Source organism: Musca autumnalis, unplaced genomic scaffold (genome assembly GCF_047663935.1).
Source record: "Musca autumnalis isolate F117 unplaced genomic scaffold, ASM4766393v1 scaffold_1, whole genome shotgun sequence".
NCBI classification, from domain to species: domain Eukaryota; kingdom Metazoa; phylum Arthropoda; class Insecta; order Diptera; family Muscidae; genus Musca; species Musca autumnalis.
The window spans coordinates 103,890,297-103,915,789 of record NW_027411644.1 but is presented as its reverse complement, the minus strand read 5'-3'; the positions used below and the strand labels follow the sequence as shown (position 1 = coordinate 103,915,789).

Below are 25,493 nucleotides of genomic sequence, written 5' to 3'. Positions count from 1 at the left end.
ATTTCCAAAGGATCTCCGAACAGACCCTAAACTGCACTTGGACACAAATGTTGAATTTTGTGGGGGAGGTATCCTAAGGAGAGGACCGATATGGGCCATTTTAGAAGTAAAACTAAGTTTGGACAAAATATGACGAAGGCAAAATTTTGGACCAAATTCGTCTATCACTTCGAGAGTTATTATGCTCTCCAACTACTACATATGGTGCCACAGGGGGTTTTTACAACTTTCGGGCTGTTTTCCCAAGAAGTATGGACTTGCCACTGAAAAAACTTTTACCGTTGTAATTGAGTCAGCGATTGCAAGTTGCTTCATCAGAATTCAAAGTTAGTCAAGAGCTGGTCTTAAAGTGAACTTATCCGACATTTTGTGTGGGAGGTACCCGAAGGAATGGACAAATATAGTACTTATTCAAACCTGATCTATATCTGGTAGATATATTAGGATGCGTAAAGTATGGACCAAATCGGTCCGTCCCATCAAGAGTTATCGTGCGCACAATTTTTCCGAACATTTTTGAATTTTTGTGGGGGAGGTACCTGAACGAGTGAACCGATATGGCTTATCTTCTAACTTAAACTAAGTTTGGACAAACTATTATAAAGGCCAAATTTCGGATCGAATCGGCAGATCCGTTCGAGAGTTATCTTGCGCTCCAACCACTACACACGGTGTCATAGGGGTTTTTTGAACCTTTCAGGCTATTTTCTCAGGAAGTAGGGTTGTGCCCCTGATGAAACTTTTACCGCCGTATGGGGGGACGTGAATACAAGTTGCTAAAACAAAAATCAACGCGATTCGAGAGATGGCCCTAAACTGAACTTTTCCGAAATTTTGTGTGGGAGGTACCCGAAGGAGTGGACCGATTGAGTCCATATTGAAACCTTATCTAAATCTGGTACACGCTCCACGATGGGCAAAGTATGGACCAAATCGGTTACTCCCTTAAAGAGTTATCGCGCGCACAAATTTTCGGAACATTTTCGAACTTTTGTGTGGGAGGTACCGGAAGGAGTGGACCGATATAGCCCATCTTCGAACTTAAACTAAGTTTGGGCAAAATATTACGAAAGCCAAAATTTGAACCGAATCGGTTCATCCCTTCGAGAGTTATCGTGCGCTCCAGCCAGCCAGACAGACAGACAGACCGACAGACGGACGGACATTGCTCAATCGACTCCAAATTGTCTGAAACACATTTCGTCCAAACATACTTGGGGTCTAAAACCATTATTTCGATGAGGCACATTTTGCCCGTATGAAAGTGTATATACCCTTCATAGCCTAAAGGCTGAGGGTATAAAAAAGAAAAAGAAAATAAAGTAACAAGATATATATGTTAAAAAATAATAAAAAAAATTAAGTGAAAAAATGAACAATTAAGTATTGCAAAAATAATTAGTTAAGAAAAATGCGTGAAAAGCCTATTTTTAAGAACTAACGCATTGCTGATGTTTTAAATTACGTTCGGAAGAGTATTCCAAAAGCGTATTGTACTAGTGAAAAACTGCCATTCAGAAACTAAACTCCGTCGTCTGAGGGGAACAAGCTTTCTACCCCTTCTAGATCGGGAAAAAACTAAGTCTATCATAGAGATATTTGGGTGTGCGCCTCACAATGATTTTATGCAACAATATCAACGATCGAATTCTAAGTAGGGTATTAAAATTACAACCGTATAGAGAAATTGCATAGTGAGAAATATGTTGATTTCGTTTAATACCGTAAACATACCGAATGATGTCATTAAATGCTACGTTTAATTTATGTTGGGTTATCGAGTCGCAATTTGAAAAAATTTCACACCCATACATAAGCCCGTGAATCAGAAATGTTCTTGCTAAGATAATTCGTATATTGGATGGAGTATAGGAATGCGTTATCCATAACGCGCGTAGCTTTGCATATGTTTGTCCGACTGCTGTGTTCACATGATCGGACCATATCAATGACCTATTAAAAATGACGCCCAAATTTTTGGCTTGTTTTTGGCTTTGTTCATTTATAACGACATCTAGACCGCGAATACTAAATTGTTTATTTTTGTGAATAACGAGACATTTAGATTTTTTCGGATTCAGAAATAAACCATTCGCAGTTGCCCACTTATAAACACACGAGAGGTTATGATTCAGTTTGGTAACACATTCACTGATATTATCCACCGGACCGCTAACAAATAATTGAACATCATCCGCATACATAGCAATTTGACTGTTAGATATTTGATTGGGAAGATCGTTCGAGTATAATGAAAAAAGGAGTGGTCCAATAATAGATCCCTGTGGAACTCCTTTGGATAATATTAGTGGATTTGATATTGTATTTCCAATTAAATTAATTCATACATAGGTTAGTGTGATCAACGGAGTCAAATGCCTTAGAATGATCAAGAAGAACTAGCACACCAACATTATTGACATCGATTTCAGTTCTAATTGATTCTGCAACTTCAACTAAAGCACTCACACAACTATGATCTGCTCGGAAACCGGATTGCCTATCTGTTAGCAAGGAATTATTGTTAATGTATTCGGATATTTGTTTATGTATAATTTTCTCGAAGACTTTGGACAGATAGCATAAAATTGAAATCGGACTATATTCATGAGCAGATTTAGGTATTGGAATTATTTTAGAATGTTTCCAAATAGTTGGATACGTACTGGAGGTTAGGATTGCATTGAATAAATGTGTAAAATATGGAAGGAGGTAAGGAAGAGTTAATTTAATAAATTTTGGGTCAATATTATCAAGACCAACAGCATTTGACTTTACGGACATGAAACTTTGTAAGACCTTATCCAGCGATACACATCTAAACTCAAAAATTCCATAAGAATGCATATTGCCTGTTGGGCCATTATTGCTTTCATAGAAGGTATGATCTGTACTGATAGTTGGTATATTGACAAAAGATTCGTTTAACGCATTAATGTCCCCGTGGTAATGTGTAGTGGGCTTAGACTTTGATCCTCCAATTTCCCTTATGAGCTTTCATTTGCTTTTCGAGTATAATGCGGAGCTGAATAATATTGCACTTTTGAAGCATTTATAAGTTTATTAACATTATTTTTTGCTACGCGAAAAACTTCATGAAGTTCTGGAGTTTTAAAGCGTTTCCACCTAGTGTATGCCAAATCTCTATTTCTAATAAGAGTTTTAATGTTGGTGTTAAACCAGGGTTTACTGTTTGGTCTAGGTAATTTCTCTTTTATAGGTACTATAGCATCGTAAATATGTAAGACTAGCAAAATGCCCGCTACTTCGTATGCGGAAAGGATATAAAAAAACAAATAAACAATATATAATATGGAAATGACAAACACTGAAAATTTGGTCGCACTAATACCAATTTTAATAAATATTTATTTTTATCTTGGTACTGTACGTACCCCTTAAGTTCGATTTTCAAAAAGATCAGCCGTATCTCACCCTTACACATTAACAGCGAGATCAACGTTGCAAACCAATACACACCCTAACTCCAAAAAATAAAAATTCCAGCACTGTCCCTACACCCAAAAACAAATTGAGTACCATTAAGTAATTTTCGTATACTTATGGTACGTATTTCGACGACATATCTCAGCCATACACGGACATTAATACAAAATAATTACAGTAAATTCCATAATAATTACAGATCTCAAGATTCCAGCTGTATCCGTTCGTCCAATTCCAAATTGTACCAAACTTAGTATAAAGTCGAACTCTTCGTACCCATAAGTAAGATTTTCCAAAACTACCTCAATCCTTCACTTTAGTAGTAATCTTACTTCAAAATTTCAGGATTCAAACTCTATCCGTTAAACCAAATTAAAATTGTACTAAATTTAGAACAATTTATAATTTTCGTACCAATTTTCAAATTTCCTCAACGCAACAGGGCTACAATAATCATACTTTCAAATTGCAGGATTCCACCGCTATCCGTTCACCTACATACAAATTGTACTAAATTTAGTACCATTTAGTGCTTTTCGTAACCATAAGTTTGCTTTTTCAAAACAATCTGAATCCTACTCTTCGACTGTAATCGTAATTCCAAATTTCAGGATTCCAGCTCTATTAATTCACCCGAATCCAAATTGTATCAAATTTAGTACCATTTCTTTCCAAACAAAAATTTCAGGATTCCAGCTCTACCCGTTCACCCGAATCCATATTGTACCATATTTAGTACTTCTCTTACCCATACGTACGACTTTTCAAAATTTCCTCAATACTACACTCCTACAGTAATCTTAATTCCTAATTCCAACACTATCCGTTTACTAAAATTCAAATTGTACCAAATTTAGTGCTTTCTGTACCCATAAGTACGAATTTCCAAAACTACCTCAATTCTACTGTCCGGCAGTAATCTTAGTTCCAAATTTCAGAATTCCAGCTCTATCCGTTCATCCAAATCCAAATTGTACCAAATTTAGTACCATTTAGTACTTTTCGTACCCAAAGGTACGAATTTCCAAAACTATCTCAATCCTTCACCCCTACAGTAATCTTAATTCAAAACTTTAGGATTCCAGCTCTATCCGTTCACCCAAATCCAAATTTAGTACTACTCGTAATCATAAATACGAACTTCCAAAACCATTTCCTTATTTCAACGCCATTTCCCAACCTTGATTCCCATACCAAATTTGAAGATTCTAGCTTTATCCATTAAAAATATGCAATTGGCTCCAAATTTAGAAACTTTTAGTACTTTTCGTACACTTATAGGTCGAGTTTCTAAATACCCTTTGGTACATCTTCCTAACTCTCCATCAATGACCACTCGTTCAAATGGATTCCATATTTAGTACACTTTAGCACTTTTCGTACCTTTCTAAGACGAATTTCCAAAAACCCCTTTACACAAAAACAAATTGTACCAAATTCTGTACAATTCGATTTTCCAAAACAACCTTAATCCTTCACTTCAACAGTAACCATAATTCCAAATAACAGGATTCCAGCACTATCCGTGCACTCAAATCCAAGTTGTACCATTTGGTACATTTCGTACCCATAAGTACGAATTTCAAAAACTACTTCCATCTCAATCCTATACTCCAACAGCAGTCTGACCAAATTCCAGGATTCCAGCTCTATCCGTTCCCCCAAATCCAAATTGTACCACAGGTAGTACCACTTAGTAATTTCCGTACCCTTACTACCTCAGTCCTACACTCCAATAGTAATCCTAATTTCAAATTTCAGGACTCAAACACTATCCGTCACCCAAATCCAAATTCTACCTCTATAGCCTGCCGCGAACGGGTTGCAAATTCTAACTCTTTCCGTTTACTAAAATTCATACTTTAAATTAAAATAAATAGAATTAAAATACTTAAAATTCAGGATTCCAGTTGTATCCGTTCACCCAAATCCAAATTGTAATAAATTTAGTACCATTTAGTACTTTTCGTACACATAAATACGAATTTCCAAAATTTTACCAATCCTATGCTCCAACAATAATCTCAATTTCAAATTTCAGGATTCCAGCTCTGTCCGTTCACTCGAATCCCTATTGTACCAAATTTAGTACTTTTCGAACACATAAGTACGAATTTCCAAAACCACCCTCATATCTCAGTCCTACACTTCACAGTAATCTTAATTCCAAATTTCAGGTTTCCAGCTACATACATACGTTCACCCAAATCCAAATTGTACTAAATTTAGTACCATTTAGTACTTTTCGTACCCATAAGTACGAATTTTCAAAACTACCTCAATTCTACACCCCACCAGTAATCTCAATTCCAAATTTCGAGATTCCAACTATATCCGTTCACCCAAATCCCCATTGTCCCAAATTTAGTACCATTTAGTACTTTTCATTCACATAAGTAAGAATTTCCAAAACTTCCCCAGTCCTACACTCCAACAGTAATATCAATTCCAAATTTCAGGAATCCAGCTCTATCCGTTCACCCAAATCCAAATTGTACTAAATTTAGTACTATTTAGTACTTTTCGTACACTCAAGTTTCCAAAAACCCTTTGGTGCATCTTTCTTACTCTTCATCAGTGATCCTCAGTCCAAATTTGAGGAATCAAGCTCTATCCGTTCACCCAAATCGAAACTGTACCAAATTTAGTGCTATTTAGTATTTTTCGTACCCTATGTACGAATATCCAAAACTTCCACAATTCTAAACTCCACCAGTAATCTCTGTTCCAAATTTCGAGATTCCAGCGCTATCCGTTCACCCAAATCCCCATTATACAAAATTTAGTTCCATTTAGTACTTTCCGTACACATAAGTACTAATTTCCAAAACCACCCTCATATCTCAATCCTACACTTCAACAGTAATATTAATTCCAAATTTCAGGTTTCCAGCTCTATCCGTTCATTCAAATCCAAATTGTACTAAATTTAGTACCATTTAGTACTTTTCGTACCCATAAGTACGAATTTTCAAAACTACCTCAATCCTACACCCCACCAGTAATCTCAATTCCAAATTTCGAGATTCCAGCTATTATCCGTTCACCCAAATCCCCATTGTATCAAATTTAGTACCATTTAGTACTTTTCATACACATAAGTACGAATTTCCAAAAGTTCTTCAATCCTACACTCCAACAGTAATCTCAATTCCAAATATCAGGATTCCAGCTCTATCCGTTCACCCAAATCCCTATTGTACCAAATTTAGTACTATTTAGTACTTTTCGTACACATAAGCACGAATTTCCAAAACTACCCTCATATCTCAATCCTACACTACAACAGTAACCTTAATTCCAAATTTCAGGTTTCCAGCTCTTTACGTTCAACCAAATCTAAATTGTACTAAATTTAGTACCATTTAGTACTTTTCGTACACATGATTGGTAATTTTCCAAACCATTTCCTTTTAGAAGCACCACTTCCCAACCTTGATTTCCATACCAAATTCCTATATTCCTGGGGCCTATTATTGATTTCATTAATTATTTAGCGATTTCTTCAAATTACAGATTTTGAAATTGAAAATTGAATAGTTATGACTGTACATCTCCATATACGATAAAATTCTTAATTGCAAATAAATCGTGGTAATATGCACAATTTTATTGCACTTTCATTGATTTGCAAACATTTAGTTATTACCAAAAAGTGAGGTCCATACAGTTTTTAGTTGTTGTTATTTCTGGCCGATTTCTGAATTTATTCCCCTAATGTTGTCTTCAACAGCAACTCATTTGTTCAACAAACCCAACATCATTTATTGAAAGAATTTTTGTTTTAATTTTAAATTTAAAATCAAAATTTTTACAAATGCATCATTTGTAATCATCTTTTCTAACTGTATTTTAACGAATGAAAATGTTTTGTGCGACACCTGTTTATACCATTATCACCAACTGCGACATCTGTTGCAATGGAAGATAACAAATGTCTTGTCTTTCTATTATTTAGTGGTTTACGATAAAATAAGTGCGCCTAGAAGTAAACTACAAAATTTGAAATTATGTGTGATCGTTTACGGTATCATGAAGTTATAGCATTGTTAATTTGACACATGTCTTGCAGAGGGCCAACTAAGTAAATAAGTACGTAATGATAATGAAAAATAAGGATTTTTGTTGTTGTTATTTTTTGTGTTTCCAGGACGAATTTTCTAAAACCCGGCCTTATCTCGCACATTTGCATCAACAGTGACCCACTGGTAAAATTTCAAGCTCCTAGCTTTAGCCGTTTTGGCTGGGCGTTGATGATGAGTCAGTCAGTCAGTCAGTCAGTCAGTCAATCACTTATCACCAAGCTCATTTATATATATAGATAGTATCCTGAAGAAAACTCAACTTCTCATCAATGGTAACGAGGTTATATATTTCCTGCCAATTTACTAAGTTAATCTGATTATCTAGATACGAAAGATTTATATTTTTGTAATCACGATATGAAAACGTTTCCACTTGCTCTGATATGACAAAATTGTATGTTAGATAGATCAGATCATGTTTCGAAAAGCATGATGCAGATAGTTGATCATATAACATTATGTTTGATGTATTATTTACGAAGAACAAATCTAAAAGAGTGTTAACAGTAGGAGTAAAATGTGTAGGGTTACAATTATTTGCGGTGTAGAGACCCAGAGTTAACATAATGTCAGTTAAATGTGAATCTAACAGAATATTCGAATTGAAATCTCCGGCTATGATAACATCATTATATCCCAATGTTATGTCCTCTAAAATGTTGGTTATTTGATTTAAATCTATTGTATTGTTGGGCCATTTTGAATGCTTTATATGCAAAAGTAAGCTAAAACACACAGTAAACTTCGGATATAGCGAACATGTAATATAAGAAACTACGTTTATAAAGAACAAAGTTTTGTGTTCCCAAAAATATTTTCTTAATATTTGTACACACATTCAACAACTACGATTATAATGAACAAAAATTGTCACTGATCCGCCAAAAGATTTTTATAAATACTGATATGTTTAAAATATTGATTCGAGAAGAGATCTCTATAAATACTATTTTTTTTAAAAGGGCCAAATAAATCAAGCAATCATTATCCCTAGTTAGAAAGTATTAAGGCTATAATTAACAAAAATGTTGACCACGACACGTCTGTACATTTTAGAACACATGGTGAATATTTATTTAAAACAAATGTGTTTTTAGTTCAAAACGGATTAGTTTTTGTGTTTACTATTTCCTTCACCAAACAAAAAATTAAAAAAGATATTATTTTTGCAAGGAGGGCACCTCCAAAAAAGTGAAATAACTCAAAAAAAAACGCAAAAAATCGCAGCTTGCTACATTATGTAGTTGATTCAGAACCCTTTGCTGAAGATATTCCCGGTGCACGGTGGTCGAAAGCACTGATCTAGCGGCGCAAAATTAATAACTTGCAAACAAATTGAGATACGTCATTGAAATTTGGCACAAACTCAGCTTGTACCTGTGGGTAATAATGGGCCAAATATGAACAATATTGGCTAATGTTTTGGTATAGCCCCCATATAACGGTACCCTAAGATTTTGAGTATTTAAGCCACAATTTCGTAGCAAATTACCTGTAATTTGGTACTTAGGGTTCCTTGTGGTCACAAAATATTTTCACCAAAAATTATGGACATAGGTGTACGTTCTGATATAGCCCCCATGTAACCGTACCTCCCAATTTAAGGTATTTTGAATATCATGACCACATTTTTAAACCAACTTGGCTGTAATTTTGCATTCCGCGTTCTCACTGCGTACAAAATCTTCTAACAAAACATTTTCAACACAGATTTATGTTTCGATGTAGCCCCTTTTATGGTACCCCCGATTCGTTTTTTACGTGTTATCCCATATTTAATAACATATTTAGCTATAATATAGTATTATAGTGTCTCCAGGGGTAGAACTCGTCCTTGTAAATATTTCTCAATATAGGTTCCTATCTTGATTTAGCTCCCATACAAATGCACAGCTAAATTTGTATCAATTTCATGCAAAAACCCCTTATTTTAAAAGTGCAGTCATCAAAAGATTTGCAAATATGTGCAGCCCTAATGTAGTTATTCCGTATCCAGAGAGTCCAGTGTCATTCCCCAAAAAATAATCGAACCTAAGTTCGGCCAAGTTTACAAGATGCACTCTATGGAACAAGCGCGTACAACCCATAAAAACACAAAAAATTGAAGTTTTTGAAAATTTATTGCTACATAACTAAGTACCTCCAGACCCCAAACTAATTTTTATAATTTAAATCACACCCTCTGCTATTAATTAAAAATAAAACTCGTCCAGTTTCATTACGAATTTATCTAACATTTAAACAAATATGAAGTTAATTTTTTGCAACAATTTTTTAAAATCTGATGCAACAAAAACTCTTGTATTTGATAGTGAATAACTGAGTGAATATTTACAACAACAAAAATGAAAAAACAAAATCTTTGTCTGCAAAGTGTCTGTAATCGATACAATGGAAAATATTTCGCAATTTTATAGTTAGATTTTTGACTTTCGCGCCGCTAGTTCAGTGGTTTCGACCAGTGTGCGGTGGCAGAATTTCAGACAAAGTGGGACAATTTTGTAAAAGTCTATAATCTAAATAAATAAAAATCGTTGGTAATGGCATTAGTTGAGAATGAAATGTTAGTCATAACTAGACAGCGGAATCCTATGCAAATACATATATTAGGGTGGGGGCGATTTGTGTGGAAGGAAAAAAACCTTAATGAGCCCTTCGCGTTTCTGATTCCTGGGATTGAACTGAGCAAAAAAAGTCCACTGGACCATATATCTACCGTGAAAATCGAGCCTCCCGATTTTGACTTTAACTTTTTTATTGACGTTTTTGGATATTTTGGCATATAACAGCCAAACCATTGAGATTTTCGATTCAACACAAAGACAAAAGTTGTAGCTAAGACAGTAATTGAAAACTCTCTAATACATCGCAAAAGCATTTCAGGCAGTTTTGGCCTTAAGAATGTGCAAACTTTTCGGAAAAGGTCGATAAATGACATTGTGCTACAAAATTTGACCAGAAAATTATTCAAGTGTTCTGATGCAAAATTATATCGTGATGGGATCCATGGACAACGAAAATGCCTTTATTTCGATTGGGTGACTCCGTTTTATTTTTTATAACACTAAAAGTAGTGAAAATCTGGGTTTCTTACATTTTCAAATTTGAACGGCCATATCTTATTTTTTTCACAACGGATTTCTAGTGATCCTTCTTCCTTTTAAAGGGGTGAATAATATCTTTAGAACAAGTTACTATTTGTTTAAATCTGTTAACAAATTGCTAAAAAAAACTATAACTGAATTTCTCATAAATTTGAAAATAATTATTGAACAAAACAAAAAACATTATTGGTCTGTTCCAGTACTGCAAGAATGTACAAATTTTTATTATTTTTTTCGATAACATAAAGGAAAAAAATGTTATCGTAGTAAAAAGTAGTAGCTTCTTGCAGGTTCTGGAACATAGCAAATATTTTGGAAAATTATGAGAAATTCAGTTATAGTCTTTTTGTCGGGGTTTTCAGACATAAACTACTATAACTTAGCCATTTGTTAACCGACTTAAATAAATAATAACGTGTTCGAAAGATATTATTACCCTTTTAAAAGGAAGAAGGATCACTAGAAATCCGTTGTGAAAAAAAGAAGATATGTCCGTTTAAATTTGAAAATGTAAGAAACCCAGATTTTCACTACTTTTACCGTTATAAAAAAATAAAACAAAGTGACCCCAACGAACTAAAGGCATTGTCGTTGTCCATGGATCCCAACACGATATAATTTTGCATCAGAACACTGGAATATTTTTCTGGTCAACTTTTGTAGCACAGTGTCATTTATCGACATTTTTCGAAAAGTTTGCACCTTCTCAAGGCCAAAACTGCCTGAAGGAGCGTTCCAATGCTTTCGCGATGTATTAGAGAGTTCTTAATTACTGTCTTGGCTACAATTTTTGTATTTGTGTTGGATCGAAAATCTCAATGGTTTGGCTGTTATATGCCAAAATATCCAAAAAACGTCAATAAAATACTTAAAGTCAAAATCGGGAGGCTCGATTTTCACGGTAAATATATGGTCCAGTGGACTTTTTTGCTCAGTTCAATCCCAGGAATCAGAAACGCGAAGGGCTCATTAAGGTTTTCAAATCGCCCCGGCCTAACATATATATATGGTTAGGATGGTCGTAGAGAAAATCTTATTAGACAGATACTCGTTTTATCACAAAATAAAACGAATAAGGCCCAGAAATTTTTGCATATTTTGACATATTTGCATAAAATGAGCATATGCAAAACCATATTCAAGGATTTGTGGCCTAAGTGTCCCACCGAAATGGCAGAAATTTGGTATTAAGTCTTCGTTGGTGGTATAACACCTTCCACCTAAAATTTTTCTACAAAGGTCCACGACTTTATATAGCCTCCATAAAACGGTACCTACCGATTTTCGGTATTTTGAAGGTTGCGGCCTCAAAATCCCACCGAAATGACTGAAATTTGGTATTTAGTCTTCGTTGGGGGTATAAAACTTTCAACGGAAAATTTTTTGGTATAGGTCCACGTGTTCATATAGCTGCCATGGGGCAGTACCTCCCGATTTGCGGTATTTTGAAGGTTGCGGCCTCAACATCCCTCCGAAATGGGTGAAATTTGGTAGTAAGTTTTCGTTGGGGGTATAAAACTTTCGACTTGAAATTTGTCGGTATAGGACCAGGCCTTCATATAGCCCGCAGAAAAAAAAGACATTTTAACGCGTCCACTTTTTTCAATTTTCATTTCAATTTAAAGTTTTTCTGCAAAAACTACTGAAACGATTTTCCTAAAATGGAAGGGAATGTACAGGGCTGATCCCCGCAATCAGGCTACATATTTTATTGAATTCCAGAGGGGGCGGGGTACCTCCCTTATGCGATATTTAAAAAAACGGTATATTTGCAAAAATTACGCATGTATCGGTTTAAAAATTTACGGATTAATCTACAATGTAGTACTTCTTTGGGGCCTAAAGATCCGACCACGCCTGTTATGTATATTTATACCCTACACCACTATGTGGGGAGGGTATTATAAGTTGGTTTTGGCCAAAAAGTTTGTAACGCATCGAAATAATGGTCCTAGACCCATACTTATATATACCAAAATGAATGTCTCGACGAGCTGAGTCGATCTGGCTATGTGTGTCCGTCCGTCAGTCCGTCCGTCCGTCTGTCCATCTAAACCTTGTAATCACGCTACAGGTCGCAATTTTAATCGGATCGTCACCAAATTTTGGGTGTTGAAAGGGGGTCCCGGAGGGGAAGAAGCCTATTGATTCTGGTGATGGTCGGATAATATTCAGGGGTCAAAATGGGCAAAAAACTTATTTGGGGAAAAAGTCAACGTTTTATTTCAAAGCGAATATCTCCGCATCTGTAATGGGTATATCAAAAGCAAAACCTGCTAATGAAAACAGAAAATATCACCTCTTCAACGATGTATAGTAGGTTGTCGTAGGTGGTCAAACAAAGAAGAAATCGCAATAGCCGCTAATACAACCCATCTTTTTATTTTTGCGATTTGAATTATAATTACGAATATCACAGCTTTGGTTGGGGATCTTCCAAAAGCAAAGCCTGACTATGAAAGAAGAATATCCCACCTTTACAATGATTCAAAGCTGGTTGACGTAGATGGCCAAATAACGGAGATATAGCAATAGTCGGTAATACATCCCATTTTTCAATTATTTTCAAAATCGCGCTACAGGTCGCAATTTTGATCGGATCGTCACGAAATTTTGGGAGTTAATGGGGGTCCCACAGAGGAAGAAGCCTATTGATTTTGATGATGGTCGGATAATATTCAGTGGTCGAAATGGGCAATAACTTATTTGGAGACAAGGTCAACGTTTTATTTCAAAGCCAATAGCTCTGTTTCTTTAAGAGGTATATCAAAAGCAAAACCTGACAAGGAAAGTAGAAAATATCACCTTTACAACGATGTAAAGTAGGCTGTCGTAGGTGGTCAAACAACAGAGATATCGCAATAGTCGGTAATGCGTCCCATTTTCCGATTTCCTTGTAATCACGCTACAGGTCGCAATTTTGACGGGTCGTCACGAATTTTTTGGGAGTTGATGCGAGTCCCACAGAGGAAGAAGCCTATTAAGTTTGCTGATGGTCGGATAATATTCAGGAGTCGGAATAAGCAAAAAGCGTATGTGGAGAAAAGTCAAAGTTTTTTCTTATGCGAATATCTCCGCTTCTGGTAGGAGCATTCCAAACAGAAAACCCGCCAATGGTAGAAGAAAAGATCTCCTTTATATTGATGCAAAGTATGTTGGCGTAGGTGAGCAAACAACCGAGATATTGCAAAAGTCAGTAATATATCCATTTTTGTTTCATTTTTTGTAATCACGCTACCGGTTGGAATTTTGATCGGATAGTCACTAGATTTTGGGCGTAGGTGCGGGCCCCACAGAGGAAGAAGCCTATTGATTGTAGTGATAGTCGGATAATATTTAGGGGTCGGAATGGGGAAAAACTCATGTGGAGACAAATTCAAAGTTTTATTCTTTGTGAATATATCGGCTTCTAGTAGGGATTTCCAACGGCAAAGCCTGTCAATAGAAGAAGACAATACTACCTTTAAATTTGTGTAAAGTAGGTTGGCGAAGGTGGCCAAACAAGAGAGATACCACAGTGCATCCAATTCTTCCATTTTTTGCAATCACGCTACAGGTCGCATTTTTGATCGGATGGTCACGAAATTTTGCTTGCTTATGGGGGTCCCGAGAGAAAGAGGCATATTATGTTTGATAGTATTCGGATTATATTCCCTAAAAGAAATGTTTACCAGTGAAAAGCTTATGCTTTTGGTATAGGGTAACATATTGTCGGCCCCGTCCCGACTATAGCCTTTGCTCACTTGTTTATGAATTTCGGAGGAGGTGGGGTACCTTCCCCACGCCTTTCTTTTAAACGCTATATGTATAAGCCAAACTTATGATTATATCGGTTTCAGCATGAATTTTGGGAGGCAACCACAGTGCCTGTGTGTACCCTTGGTACATATTTGGAGCCAAAATACCAGACCACGCCCACTTTTTTAAATATGTTATTTCTTGAAAACTGATGACAACGCCCCCTTTTTTCAATACATTATTTTTCCAAAACTACTGAACCTAATTCCATGCAATTTTCTATCCTATGACTAAACACAATATCAAAAAATATCAAAAACTTCTCGAAATACATAAAATTGTCCAATATCGGTCCATAGGGAGTTACACTAAAACCTACATATATGTACACATATGGATAGTTTTTTTTGAGTAAGTTTTCTAGCTTCTGGGAACACAAATTTCCAGTTTCCAACTATGTAGTTCAGCAGAAAAATGTGATTAAATCTACAAAAAAAATCTTAAATTACGTGGTACCTTACATGGGACCTTTTACAAAACGTGGACGCATACTGTCTCATTTTTGCGAGGAATGTGTGTACCCCTTGCTAAAACTTTCAAAATATCGAAAATACCGAACTAAGAAAGTATCTAAAATTCTATCTGTTTGCTGCTTCGCTTTCTGGAATACCGCGCCTTTTCATCTCTTTATCCACTTGTTTGCTCCATCTAAGCTTAGGTCTGCTAATTCTGCGTGCGATGAGATATTGAGGCTACATAATTCAAAATACCGAAAATCGGGATGTACCGTTCTACGTCAACCTATAACGACAAATTTCAGGTGGAGAGTTGTATACCACCAACGAAGACTAAATACCAAATGTCAGCCATTTCAGTGTGATATTGAGGCTAAAACCTTCAAAATACCGAAAATCGGGAGGAACCGTTCTATGGGGGTTATATGAAGACTTGGACCTATAACGATAAATATCAGGTGGACAGATTTATACCCCATTTCGGTCATATATTGAGGCTAAATGCTACAAAATACCGAAAATCGGGAGGTACAGCTAATTGAAATTGTTCCGTATGGAATATACAGACTATACAAAAACACAAAACATTGTTTTTTTTTTCTGAACAAAAATGAGGTAAATCTTTAATACATCCGATTTCTTGCTATTTTCTTTCCAATTTTGATTATCATACTTTTTCGCTATACATACAAAAATATTTATGTATTTGGCCATTTGTAATTGCCTTCCAGCTCTGCGGGAACTAAACAGATTGAATTCATACTCCTTTCAAGTGGGGACATCATGTTTTAGTATCATTACAGGACCTAGACAATATCAATATGTATCTAGTAGTGCTCAAATTCTATATGACATAAATCGGAAGTTGATCTTTCGAAGATGTTTTTCTTATGGTTTAAAAGTACACATATATGGCACAACCGCACTCTAATGATAAAACCCCCCAGCTCTTGATTTTTCAAATAACCCACCAATTTTTGTACCTTTTAACTCAAAACTGTGAAAAGCACTTTCGCCTTATCATATTCATCTTTTCAATCGGAATCTGACCGAAACCACTACTAATCTTTACAAACTCTAAACTAAACTCTCTCCATTTAACTATTTTTTCTCTGTTAATTGCCCGACAGGCGCTTGCAAATAAATGAAAATCGATTAGATTGTGAACAAAAATTTCTATACAACTTTCAAAAATTTACAAAACAGAGGCGTACAATAGACCTTCACAGTTGGTGCATATACAATTTTAGCCAAAAACTGTCCAAAATGATGTCACGGTATACCAAACGCGAAGCTCGATAGAAATGTGTGAAAAAGTTGACTTTCTTAAAAAATATATTTTTGTAAATTTCTCGTAGAGTATTTTCCGTTGATTTGAAGTGTTTTTTTATTATTCTGCGCAAAAACAAATCAAAATTTTGAAACTTCAAAAAAATTGTTTTTTGCAAAAAAATCCTGATTGAAACCATAGTGGAGTTATACAAACTTCTATACCAAATTATAAAGCTCTATCTTAAAAATTGCGAGCTGTATCTTGATTTCAACAGACAGACATACGGACGGACAGACAGACGAACATGGTTATAACGACGTAGAATTTTATGCTAATCAAGAATATGTGTGTCTGGTAACTTGCTAGTTCTTGCTAGAAGAAATTTCTCCAGCAAAAACTTGCAAGTTTTCAATGACTAACAGAGCGTTAACGGAGAACAAGTGAGTTAACATATAAGTTTCTGTAACAATTTGGAAACTTTTGAGTAACCAGACAGACCTAATATATATATAGACTTTATGGGGCCTCCGACGAATATTTTGATGTGTTACAAACGGAATGACTAATTATGGTGGAGTATATACAAATTAACAATTTGCTCTTTTGCTAGATCTATCATTATAAAAGTATTGGAACAAAGCAAATGTTGTTTTTGTAAAATTCCTATTTGTTGTAATTTATGCAACAACCTTCTTAAATCTGGCTCCATTATAACTATTAAAATTTGAACACGATGAAGTAAACTGACATTGTCCATTTTGGAAGTGGATCTAATTTTGGGAGTCATTCCTTGCGATAGTTAAAGTGGCAACCACCCATTTTGGTTAGTAATCGTAGGATTTTTTGCAAAATTTGGGACGTTATATCTGGAAACATGGACTTTCCCACTAAAAAATTATATCACAAGTACTACCTTCGATGAAAATCTCACAACAAGTCCTTAGACCGCACTAAAGTGGAGCTGTTAAAGCTTCTGAATTAGGTACCGAAAGAAGTTTTCTTATATAGTCCATCTTCGAAGTTCGAACTTTAATAAAAGTTTGAGATAGATATTACGATGTACAATGATTGGACCAATGTCAATCACTTCTTTCGATAGTTATCGTGCCTATCCGTCATTTTAGATGGTCATCGTAGGAATTTCGGAGCTTTTAGACCATTATGTGAGGATGAATGGACTTGTTCACTAAACAACATAAAAAACAGGACCACATGTAGTACTATCGGTAAAAAATCAAAACGATCGCCGAAATAGCCGCAAACTGCAATTAAGCGAAATTTGGAACTTGTTTGAGGGTAATGGAACCTACGACTTTCAGCGTGCAATGCGGGTGTACATACCATTGCGCCACGGTGGCACCCATTGTGTTAGGAAGTATAAAAACATTTGTACTCATAATTGGGGAGCGAATACAATCTGCGGCAAAAAAAATCAAAAGGATCTGAGACATGTCCTTAAACTGGCCTTTTCCTAAAAGTTTTGAAATTGTGTGAGAGAGGTAGGCGAAAGAGTGGGCCGATATAATTCATATTGAAACCGGATGTATGTCTGAAAGAAACATAACGATGTACAAAGTTTGGAACAAATCATGCTCACCATTTTAGCGATTTCTATACCCTCCATAATACGGAGGGTATAATTTAATTTGTCAATTTGTCCCTCCGTCTATTGAAATCAAGATACAGGTCCCCATTTTTAAGGTAGAGCTTTATAATTCTGTATAACAATACAACACCGAAATGGCTGAAAACTTTCCACTTGAAATTAGTCTTAGGTATAGGTATAGGTCCACGTCTTCATACAGCCACCATAGAACGGTACCTTCCTATTTCCGGTATTTCCAAAGTTTTAGCTTCAATATCCCACCGAAATGGCTGAAATTTGGTATTTAGTGTTCGTTGGGGTATACAACTTTCTACATGAAATTTATTAGTACAGGTCCACGTCTTCATATAGCCTCCATAGAAAGATACGAGGGCTGAACGATAACTATCTGGCTTAACAATGAAAACGCCGATTTTGGCTGGTGTCGGCCACGACTGAATTCATTAAACCAGTGCTATAAGATGGCCCTTTATCAGCATACAAAGATTTAATTTTATCGATGAACTCTTGGCGCGACTATCCACGCCGAAAACTGTGAAAAATGATCGGAAGAAAACGTTCACAAGTAAATTGCAATTTTTTTGCAAAGCACAGCACAAGGTCGTATGACAAACTGTCCTGAGGAAGTATAGGCTAACAACTGTCAAGCTGTCCAAAAAAATTTCAAATGTTTCCTACGCCAGATAGTTTTCGTAACGCACTCGTATTTCTCGATTTTCGGTATTTTCAAGGTTTTAGCCCCAATATCCCACGGAAATTTCTGAAATTTGGTATTTAGTCTTCGTTGGAGGAATAAACCTTTCCACCTGAAATTTGTCGATGCTTTCAGATAGCCTCCATAGAACGGTACCTCCGACTTTCGGTATTTTGAAGTTTGTGGCATCAATATCCCATCGAAATGGCTGAAATTTGGTATTTAGACTTTGTTAGGCGTATTAAGCTGCCCAACTGATACTTGTTCGTATAGGTCCACGTCTTTAGATAGCCCCCCCCCCCCCCCCCATTGAACGGTACCTCCCGATTTTCGATATTTTCAAGGATTAAACCTCAATATACCACTGAAGTGGCTGATATTTGGTTTTTTTGTCTTCGTTGGGGTTATAAACCTTTCCACCTGAAATTTGTCGGTATAGGTACACGTCATCACATAGTCCCCATAGAACGGTACCTTCCGATTTTCGGTATTTCGAAGGTTGTGGCCTCAATATCCCCCCGAGATGGCTGAAATTTGGTCTTCTCGCGAAATACTATCCGTACACATATACGAGGGCAGTTCGGAAACTTCTTAGCCTAGCACAAAAAGCGCAGTATAAACAGAAAAAAGTTAAGTGTTTTGGAAACTTCCATCTCTGTTATGAACACATGTTAAATTTTGTTTCGATCTGGCAACTCCTTCATATAGAAACAGGTGTTCAAAAAAGACGCATCCGCAATTTTTTTACAATGGAAAAATTAGAAGATTAGAGTCATTAAATATTTACATAAAAAAAGTTTATCGGGACAAGAAATTCATAATGATATGGTGAATGTGTTAGGTGAAAGTGTTCCTTCATATGCAACAGTAAAAAATTGGGTTGCTGAATTTAAACGTGGTCGTACAAGCATTGAAGATGAACCACGTAGTGGACGTCCAAAATCAGCAACAACAACAGAAATTGTAGCCAAAGTGCATGATATGGTATTAAATGATCGACGAACAAAAGTGCGTGAAATTGCTAATATCATGGGCATCTCAAATGACCGAGTCCATTTAATTTTGCATGAAGAACTACAGATGAAAAAGCTTTCTGCAAGATGGGTGCCGCGTTTGTTAACAGTCGATAAAAAACGCATAAGAATGAACATTTCTCAAGCTTGTTTGGATAGTTTTAAGCGAAATAAAATGGATTTTAAGCGTCGTTTCATAACTGTTGATGAGGCATGGATCCACTACTATACTCCAGAGACAAAAGAACAATCCAAACAATGGACTGAAGCTGGAGGAAGTGCCCCAAAGAAGGCAAAAACAACAATCGGCTGGTAAGATTATGGCAACGGTTTTTTTGGACTTCAAAGGTATTTTATTGATTGACTATCTGCAAAAGGGTAAAACAATAATTTCAGAGTACTATTGCAACCTTTTGGATCAATTAAATGTACAAATTCGAGAAAAACGTCCTGGCTTACAACACAAAAAATAATTTTTCATCAAGACAACGCACCAGCGCACAAGATTGTTTTAACAATGGCTAAAATCAACGAATTAAAGTACGAGTTGTTTGACCACCCACCTTATTCTCCTGATTTAGCTCCAAGTGATTTTTACTTGTTCCCAAATCTAAAAAAAATCCTTGCTGGCAAGCGTTTTACCTCAAATGAAGATGCAATTACAGTTGTAAACCACTATTTTGAAGACCTTGAGGAAAACTATTTTAATCAAGGCATAGAATTGCTAGAAAAGCGATGGACTAAGTGTATTGAAGTTTCAGGAGATTATATTGAAAAATAAAAATATATTTTTGAAAAACTAACTATTCTTTTTCATTGATAGGCTAAGAAGTTTCCGAACTGCCCTCGTATGTATATAGGTTTTAGTCTATCGTCCATGCACCGGTATTGCCTAATTTTATGTATTTCGAGGGGCTTTTGTAAAATTTTCGAACCGAGATTGTTGTAATTTGGTATTGGATAGAAAGAACAACGATGAGCTCTTTTAAAGAGTCTTGCTACATTTTCCTTTTGAAGTGGATGTAACTTGGTATTTTGGAATCTCGATGGTTTGAAAACCTCCACAGAGAAAATTATCAGTATAAAGTGGTTATCATCAGTTAAGCTATTATTCTCCTCCAAGGAATTATACTTAACGTAGAGAAAGAGTTATAATTGTTCATATTTACTTCAATACAGTGGTGGTGGAGGTTATAAACGTTCGCCCGTTTATAACGCCGTTCTTACATGTTTTTTTAGATGGGTGTAGTTAAAATGGATGAGTCTAAGTGGCATTGGACAAAACTAGTCTTCTCAGCCTTTCCCGAAAGTAAATCATTTTCAACCACACCCATTAAAAAAATCTTGTTGTTTCTAAATTTGAAAACAACAAATCTGAGATTGACCTGGCTTACTTAACAAATAATAAATTGAGTTTATTTTTCTTATATTGTTGTGGCGGGTTATTTCGCCAATTTCTGGTCACTGGCTGGCACACAAATGTTCTATTATCAGTGACGATAAATGTTACATTTATCATGGCGTGGTAGTCGTTTAAAATATCGCCTTTCAAAAGCTTACCGCTCATATTTTCCTTTCAATAAACGAATTCCTACATTATTTATTGAATTATACAACATTTTACATAATCTCCCTCTCGTATGTAAAATCAATTTTCTTAAAGAATTAATATATACATAAGCCAATGGATAGATTGTACGGTATAAAACATATTAAATATTTTTACTTTCATGTTTTATAATATATGCTATCATTTGAAATTTTTATAAAACTCCCCATCCACCGCAATAAAAAAGTTTGTATGTTTTCCTTGGAATGCAGCGAAGCGACACAAAAAAGAATTTCATAAAAATAAAATAATGGTTGGAGCAACTAAACCAATCAGAAAGACAGACGGACAGGCAACATCACATTTTGTTTTATCCCTCTTAACTCTGTGAAATTCTGTCACTTTCAGATATCGTGGGAATCAACAACTTTGGGCTTTTGGTACACCGAACTACTGGAGCGTAATGCACAATTCCGTACTTGGATATCAACGGATCGTCCAAAGGTAAGTTATGCACTTATGTGTCCACTCAGTCTATGAAATTCAAACAAAAAACATTCCCCACCCACCGACAAACCACCAATATTAATGTAGTTCAAAACTAAATAAACATAGCAAATGACACAAATTCATGTAAATTGAAAAAAAGAAAAACCTCCGCACTTGTTCAAAAATGGTGGTCGTTAGCTGAGTACGAGTATGCTGTGCGGAATGTATTTTGTGGTATATAAAAACGCAATTAAATTTAAATGCTGGTTCTATGTGTCATGGTTTGCATAAACTCTTAACGGTACATATTTTTTTAATTTGTCAAACAAAGCAAAGTAACATGACATCAAATATCTTTAATCTGTGTCACTTTTATGTCATCTGTTTTCTATTTTCCATTTCCTTTTGAATTTCATGCAATGCCTTCCTTGCTTCTTTGTCACAATGCATCGTTGTGGGAAAACAGGTCTTTTGGATGACAGGCTTCTTCAATCCTCAAGGATTTTTGACAGCAATGCGTCAGGTGAGTAGGCGTGATGCAACAACATGTTTGCTTTTTGGGTTTATATTTATGTTTTGATATCGAATCAAATTAATATGTGGCTTTGATGTGACATTTGAAATATCGTAAATTAATATTGTATATGAACGTGATAAATTTGTATCGACAAAAGGAAGGTAAGTATCGGTTAGCCACAGACGAATTTCCATAAGATGAAAATCAGGTCTAAAGCCACATTGATATGACTCTATTATTTCCTTGACCCTATGTTTAAGTGTGGACACGATTTTATAGGCGATGGGAAGGAAAACTTATTATGACTGTATTTTCAAATTATAGGAGTATAAGTCTCCCATTCATAGCCTATGAAAGTCTATTGTTGTTGTTGTAGCAACGCAAATATGTTCGTTCGTGTACTATTTAGTTATCAGCATCCAGGCATGAGAATTCGGCAACCTGGACTGGTTGCGTCCATGAGGAATCAGGAGACAGGTGAGTGGGGTTAGCTGGGCAGCTAATCAAATGCAGTGTATCGTGTGGTCCCAATCCACAGGCTGGGCATTAGGGATATAACTTTTTGCACTTTTTTGCAAATATCAAAAATACCACCACATAGCCGTGTAGAGCATCAAAAACTATTATGAAATAAGGTGTAATTTTTTCTCTATCGCGAAAAAAGTTTCCGCACCAAATGCATTGAAGTTCAGTAATGCATTTTTTAATTTTAGCTGTTATGACAACATATTTGCTTTTAACTAAATTTTTTATTTTTTTGTAATCTAATTTAAAATCATTACCAAAGCGTTCTGGACCAATTTGTTCTCAAATCGCGCCATTTCGGAGCATTTTAGGAATTTTTGACACTATTGCAATTTTTGTTTTTTCTTTATAAACTCGTGAATTTTATGTTTATATTTATTGTACCTATCGGACAAGAGAATATGGTGTCATTTGCAACAAATTCGCGAAAGTTACAGACAGTTTTTAATGACTTTGCCTGTGAGAAATTTATTTTTTTCTATGAATATTTATTCAAACAAAGCAAATTTAAAATTATAAGTAGAAAAAATATCAAAAGGGTTTTAGTAATTACAGTCGGCGCGGAAACTTTTTTCACCGAATCGATCTTAGAAACGCGTTTTCATTATTAGGACAAAATTCCCCACGTGGTACTGGTGTTGTATTTTTGTAAAAAACATATACGATTCTCACAGGCAAAGTCAACAAAAACAGCCTGTAACTTCCGCGACTTCGTTGCAAATGACCCCATATTCTTTTATCCGGTAGGTACAAAAAATATAAATATAAAATTCACGAGTTTATAAAGAAAACGCAAAAATTGCAATAGTATCAAAATTTCCTAATATGCTCCAAATGGCGCGATTTGAGAACAAATTGGTCCAGAACGCTTTGATAATGATTTTAAATTAGACTACAAAAAAATAAAAATTTTAATTAAAAGCAAATATGTTGTCATAACAGCTAAAATTACAAAATGCATTACTGAACTTCAATGCATTTGGTGCGGAAACTTTTTTCGCGATAGAGAAAAATTGACGCCGTATTTCATAATAGTTTTCCATGCTCTACACGGCTATGTGGTGGTATTTTTTTGGTTATAGCCCTACTGGGCATGTGTTGGGTATCGAGGCGTCAATTCGGGCCCAATATGAATTGAGGCGTCTGCATCGTCCGGATCTAAACTGGGCTAAAACCACTCGTGTTGGCCTTGGCGGCTGGCGTTCTTCTGATGCGATGGATGGGGGGTGGTCTCCAAGTACGGCATTCACACTGTATCTCTGTACTGCCTGCGCAACCATAACAGTTTGAATGCTATCCAAGCCTGCCTGTTAGGCTCGTTGGTCTAAAGGTTCTCTTTTATACCGTTGGACCTCTCTTTCTCTAGATCATGAAGATCTCTCCTGACGTGCCTGGATGGAAGAAGCCTGTCCATTAAATCGTGACAGAGATGCTCACTGCGATAACACCCAAGCATATACTGCATCGACAACATCTTATTGTGTTGATGCACCGGTAAAGTATTCGTCTCCTTATGAAGATGGTCCACTGGTGTCATGAGAAGGCACCCTGTTGCAGTCCTCAGGGCAGCATTCTGGCAGGTTTGAATCTTCTTCCACTGCGTAGTGCTAATCTTTGCAGACCACGCTGGCGCTGCATAGCTTGCCACAGGCCGGTCTATTGCATTGTAGGTGGTCAACAAGGTTTCTTGGTAGCTCCCCAAGTGCTGCTGGCCAGTGACTTGAGCACCTTGTTCCTACCTCTGATCTTATCGCAAATAGCTGTGGCATGCGCGAATGACTTAAACATGTTATCGAACGTTACACCCAGTATTTTGAGGTAGTTAGTGGTCGGAATCAGTGCACCATCGACCAATATGTTCAGTGGGAGTCTCATTTCAGCCGTCCATGTGGTGAACAGTGTGGCAGTGGATTTAGCGGCGGATATTTTCATCTTCCTCAGATGGAAGAACTGCACTAGGTCAGCTATGTAGACATTTAACCTGCACATATGTCATCGACAATAGGACCCGACGCCAAGATCGTACAATCATCCGCATACATCACGAATTTCAGACAGGTAGAGGTTAAACAGTTCCGGAGATATCACCCCTCCTTGGGGAACTCCCTGTTTCACTGTAAGGGTTTTGGACTTATTGTTTCTGAATTCTGAACGACTGCGGTCCGCACATAAGTTGATTACCCAACGTTTCAAACATGGCTGGAGAAGGGTCTTCTCTATATCCTCAAACAGCTTGGCATAGTTGACGGTATCGAAAGCCTTCGATAGGTCAAGAGCCACCATGAGTGTTCGGTCGCACGGCCCTTCTGGTTCAGTCGTCTACTGATATGTGTGGGTATGGCGTCTAATGCTGTTGTAGTACTGTGCATTTTCCGAAATCCATGTTGATGTTGGGTAACTGGAAAGCATCTTCTCTTCGTGGGGAGGAGTAGTGCCTCTATGATCTTTGCTATTGGCGACAGGAGTGAAATCGGCATGTACGATTCACCTCTGCTGGCATCCTTGTCAGGCTTCAGTAGTGGGACCACCCTGCCAACTTTCCACGCTTCTGGTATAATATGGGTGGCTAACGATAGGTTGAGGACACTTGTTAAATACTCAACTCCAGGTTCATCCAGTTGCTTAAGCATTACCATCGATATTCGGTGTGGGTCCAACGCTTTCGGATGGCATCTGCGACATCGCTCATCGTAAATTGTGGTGGTACCTCCTCGGCTAGAACGGCTCTTCTTATACGACGTAGCACACTTCTCTTCGCCCTATCACTCTCGAGGTGTTCTATGAACTGCCGGTTAAAATAACATGCGCACCTCTTTGGGTCTGTTACTGTCACGCCGTTGAAAGTAATTGCTGTTCTGTCATTCTTCTTCTCCGGATTAGAGAGTAATTTAACCGTTGCCCACAATTTACTTAATCCTGCACCAATGTTGCATTGCTT

General features: G+C 36.3%; 1 protein-coding gene across 1 annotated transcript in view; it reads left to right on the top strand.

The window, feature by feature from the left end:
• Positions 1-25,493, top strand: part of Dhc1 (dynein axonemal heavy chain 1) — a 339,369-nt gene that overhangs the window by 201,294 nt on the left and 112,582 nt on the right. The window contains exons 30-31 of the mRNA XM_073986825.1: positions 21,433-21,528; positions 21,980-22,036. Of these exons, the coding sequence (XP_073842926.1) occupies positions 21,433-21,528; positions 21,980-22,036 (153 nt within the window). The remainder of the gene's footprint in view (positions 1-21,432; positions 21,529-21,979; positions 22,037-25,493) is intronic.